This window comes from Colobus angolensis, unplaced genomic scaffold (genome assembly GCF_000951035.1).
Source record: "Colobus angolensis palliatus isolate OR3802 unplaced genomic scaffold, Cang.pa_1.0 Scaffold31, whole genome shotgun sequence".
NCBI classification, from domain to species: domain Eukaryota; kingdom Metazoa; phylum Chordata; class Mammalia; order Primates; family Cercopithecidae; genus Colobus; species Colobus angolensis.
The window spans coordinates 1677493-1682194 of record NW_012116377.1 but is presented as its reverse complement, the minus strand read 5'-3'; the positions used below and the strand labels follow the sequence as shown (position 1 = coordinate 1682194).

The 4702-nt window shown below is 51.6% G+C and overlaps 1 protein-coding gene across 1 annotated transcript in view; it reads right to left on the bottom strand.

Moving 5' to 3' along the window:
* The window catches only part of HDAC11 (histone deacetylase 11), a 27450-nt gene extending 26449 nt beyond the window's left edge, over positions 1-1001 (bottom strand). The window contains exon 1 of the mRNA XM_011950656.1: positions 156-1001. Within this exon, the coding sequence (XP_011806046.1) occupies positions 156-193 (38 nt within the window). The 5' untranslated portion in view covers positions 194-1001. The remainder of the gene's footprint in view (positions 1-155) is intronic.
* Between the last annotated feature and the right edge of the window lie 3701 nt (positions 1002-4702).

The following is a 4702-nucleotide window of genomic DNA, read 5'->3' as shown; positions in this document are numbered from 1 at the left end:
CCAGGACACGCCCCCGGGCTTAGTCGCGTCCTCTGGGGGCGGAGCTCTGGCCGACTTGGCCCGCCCCACCAGTATTGGCGTCACAGAGGGCCCACCCGCCGGAAGGCCACCCCCAACGCCCATCAAGCCCGAGTCCCGCCTCCGCAGGCAAATACCCGGTGGAATCCCGCCTGGCTTGGAAGCTCCGCCCCATGGCGGGAGGGCCGCGCGATTTCACACCGGCGTCGCGGAAGGGGCGCGATGACGCTAGGTCTTGTTCCAGCGCTCCCCAAGCTGGGCAGAAACAGAGAGCGGCTGAGGGTTAGAAACGCTAGGTTCCCGGCGGACTGTGCCGGGGCTTCGCTGTGTGACCTTGCGCTGGCGTCCGCGCTCTCTGGGCCCTTGTTTCCGCGGGTTAAACGTAGGGGCGGAGGAGTTTCTCTGGCCCTGCCGCCTGTGACCTAAGGAGCGCCGTGACCTCTCCGACTCGAGCCCACCCCCGGTCCAGTCTGCAGGAGCTCCGGGACAAGCACTTCCGGCGAAGGCATGTAGGCTCTCAGAGCCTGTGTTTCCCTCTGTAGAGCAGGCCTAGTTACCGTCTTCAGGGTGCACGCGTCTTGGTCCCCGACCCGCACCCCCACCGCCGGGAGAAGCTGAGCCAGGCCAAAGGAACAGCTGGGGGTGTCCGCGGGGCTGCAACCCAGGAGGAGGCCCCAACAATAGAGCCCCAGAGGACGGAGACAATGGGCTTCTCTGTCGGCCCAGCTGTCCCCGCCAACCAAACAGAAGCAGCTGACGAAGGACTGCCGGGCTGGGATCCCTCGGCTCCGCGGGGGCGGCTGTGTGCCAGGGCGGGGCACAAGGGAAGCGCACAGACGTTTGAAGAGTGGCCCCCGTGTGCCTGCCATGATTGCATGATGGCATTTGAGCCTCACAACCTAATCCTGAGAGGTGACATCATCACCCCAACTTTATCATGAGGGAACTGAGGTTCGGGCCTGGGTTAAACCCAGACTCGGCCACCCGCCAGCATAGTGGCTTTGGGCAGGTTTCTTCAGCCTTCTGGTCCTTCATGTCTGCATCTGAAAATGAAGTACTGGGCCGGGTGTGGTGGCTCACGCCTGTATTCCCAGCACTTTGGGAGGCTGAGACCAGCCTGACCAACATGGCGAAACCCCGTCTCTACTAAAAATACAAAAAATTAGCTGGGCGTGATGAAGGGCGCCTGCAATTCCAGCTACTCAGGAGGCTGGGGCAGGTGAATCGCTTGAAGCCGGGAGGGGAGGTTGCTGTGGGGCCGCGCCATTGCAATCCAGCCCGGGCAACAAGAGTGAAACGCCGTCTCAAAAAAAAAAAAAAAAAAAGGAAAATTGCAATTCATTCTCTGGATTTCATGGGCAAGTCCAGAGAATTAAGAGAAAATAATGTTGATTATTACTCAGAGACCATCTGTCATGTGCTAAGTTCAAGTCCAAATGCTTTTTGCTCATTGAACTCTTATAGCAGTCCTAGGAGGCAAACTATTGTCATCCCCATTTTATAGATAAATTGAGGCACAGAATGGTGAGGTAACTCACTCAAAGGTCAGGGATGTGGGCAGATGTAAACCATAGCCACAGAAGGAATAAGTACTATTTTATAAAGTGACAGAGTGCATGCAGTGGCCCTGTGGCATTCGTGAGAGACCGACTTCCTCTCAGGGAACTTGTTCTGTAGTTTGGAAAGCCACACAGATGATCCTCTGGTTGGGAGAATGAGGATCTGGGGCAGCCTGGACCTGAAGTTGAGGCCAAAGAGAGTGGGATTAGTCTGGATAAGAGGGTTTTTTAATTTTTAAATTACTTTTTCAGAGGCACTTAGCCTCACTATATTGCTAAGGCTGGTATCTAGTTCCTGGGCTCAAGCAATCCTCCCACCTTGGTCTCCCAAAGTGTTGGGATTACAGGCATGAGTCACAATGCCTGGCCAAGGATTTTTTAAGTTGTATCCTGGTAGCTGAGGAGTTAAGTGGTCCGGGGAGGCCTTGGAGCTTGTGAACACCTTCAAACCACCATGACAGCCTGGGACAACCGGCCCACATTATCACCGGCAGGAGAAATAAGTGTTATGCGTGATGCTGTGTTTGGTGGCCTCTTTGTTACAGTATCATAGCATGTCTGCTCACTAAGACACTGCACTGGGGACACAGCTGCATGAGGTCAGAAAGCCTTTGTCAAGCTCATAGTTTAATGGGAGAGATAAGCCTTAACCTAGGAAAGAAAATTGTGATTACAAAATATGGTAACTGCTGTGAAAGGCATAGGCTGAGGCTGTGAGAGAGAGAATAATGGGGTCCCTGATTTGGACAGTAGTCAGGGAAGGCCTCTTTGAAGAAATACATTTTTTCACTTTCTAACCATATGTATTTCATTTTTAAATGGCATGTAGTGAAGCAAGACACTGACTTATTGAATATTATATACTTACTGTTTTTCCCCTTTCGTGCAATATTGAAATATATTTCAACTTAAATAAAAAAGTCCCAAATATAACACTTCTTTTGAAAAATACAGGCACGGCTGGGCGCAGTGGCTCACGCCTGTAATCCCAGCACTTTGGGAGGCCAAGATGGGAGGATCACCTGAGGTCAGGAGGTCAAGACCAGCCTGGCTAACATGGCAAAACCCCATCTCTATTAAAAAGTACGAAAATTAGCCGGGTGTGGTGGCAGGTGCCTGTAATCCCAGCTACTCAGGAGGCTGAGGCAGGAGGAGCTTAAATCCGGGTGGCAGAAATTGCGATGAGCTGAGATCGCGCCACTGCACTCCAGCCTGGGCAACAAGAGCAAGACTCTGTCACACACACACACACAAAGAAAAATACAGCCACACAAAGGATATTACAGAAATGCACCAAACATGAATTACTGGCACAGATATAATATTTCAAAACATTAGTTAATATTAGATTGAGACATCCTATTGCAATATTAAAACCATGCCCCTTTCAATTCAAGTGAGCACTTCTATCTCCATTCCAAGACCCTGTGATTTTATACACATTTAACACAACAGCAACAATAACAGTAATGCTAGCTACTATTTGTTATGCCCTTAATGAGTGCCAAGCTCGGCTAAATATGTAAAACATGTTTTGTTTTATTGGTGAAGAGATGATTTCTTAAACAACCAGAAGATACTGCAAGTTCAAAGTCCTGGAGGCCAGAAGGAGCTTGTATTCAAGAAACAGAAAAGGAAATATAAGAAAACATATTTTCTCAAGGAAATGTAAGTTGTATTTCTATGTAACTATGCACCAGGAGGGCCCCAGCAAGAAAGAGGTCTCACTCCACAGGGATTTCTGAAAAAAGTCCCTGTGGGCGAGGTTGAGGGGACCAACAGGAGATGGTGCAGCACCTGGGCTGGCAACAAGAGGGGAGGGAGCTCTCACCCCTAAACCTGAAGGGAGGAGAGGGAGTGGTTTCCTGGAACCAGTGAGAATAGCGAGCTATGGGCCACGTGGAAACCTGAGAGGAGATTTGAGGCCACAAAGTCACTGCCAAAACTGGGGGTACATGGGGGAAATATCCCAAATTTACTCTTCTCCCAGCCTCTGATGCCCTGCTGGCACTTCCCATTGGCTGGATCGAACTGGAACCCCAAGATCAAGGAATCCTCTGTGATGGCATCCATGGGGGTCCGCTTCTTGGGGGAGCACCGAGCAGGGTGGAAAACCCTGCTGAGTGGGTCTGCATGTTGGGGGTATGCAGAGAATGACCACTGATACTCTGAGCGACCTTGGAGATTCCTCCAGCCTCGTGAGCCAGCTCTGTAACAGGAGTGAGCGGGCTTGAAAAATAACCCTGCCTCCTGTACCCAGTACTGCCTGCAAAGGTCTTGTTGACCTGGGACACTCACATATCCTGTCACCATGGAAACCTGATACTCACTCTTGGCTCTCTCTGCCTACCATCTATACCAAACTGGTGACCAGGTGATGGCCAAGGGAATCAGAAATCACTGCGCTGCTAGAGCCCCTGTGAGAGGCCGCAGTCTTGGTCTCAACCAGATGAGTTGGGCAGGGCCTCTGGAGGCCAGATGGGATATCTGGACACCCTGGGTAGGTGAAATCATCACTCCCCGCTCTAGGCTCCTGGCAACAAGTGGTTTGCTCCAACTACCAGGACTGCCCCAAGGGAACTCATTAGTCCACACCATTGCCAATGACAAACCCAGCACACACACTCTAGGGTGTTCCCTCAGCTGCACAGATGGAGGGTGACACAGCCCATAGCTACAGGCACACACCCACGGTGCCAGATTCAGATGCACACCCACAGGCACAGAGACACACCCCTACAGTGAGTGCTGCCACGCCCCAGCCCCATGCCTAGCCATCCCTGTCAATCTCCTAGTCTCCGTCTCCCTGATTGTCCCAGGATAAAGCTGGGACACCCCAAAACACTGAGTGTCTTCACTGCTGTGTCCCTTCCCCAGAAAGGGAAGTTCCTGGAGCACAGATATGAAAGGAAGGCGCAGATATAGATGTGAATCTAGAGATACATATGCCAAGGACAGAGTCAGGGTTTGTCAGGCCTGTTGTTCATACAATGAGGGAGGGACAGTTCTTTTTAAACAAAGGCCAGGTATGGTGGCTCACGTTTATAATCCCAGCACTTTGGGAGGCCAAGGCGGTGGATCACCTGAGGTCAGGAGTTCAAGACCAGCCTGGCCAACATGGTGAA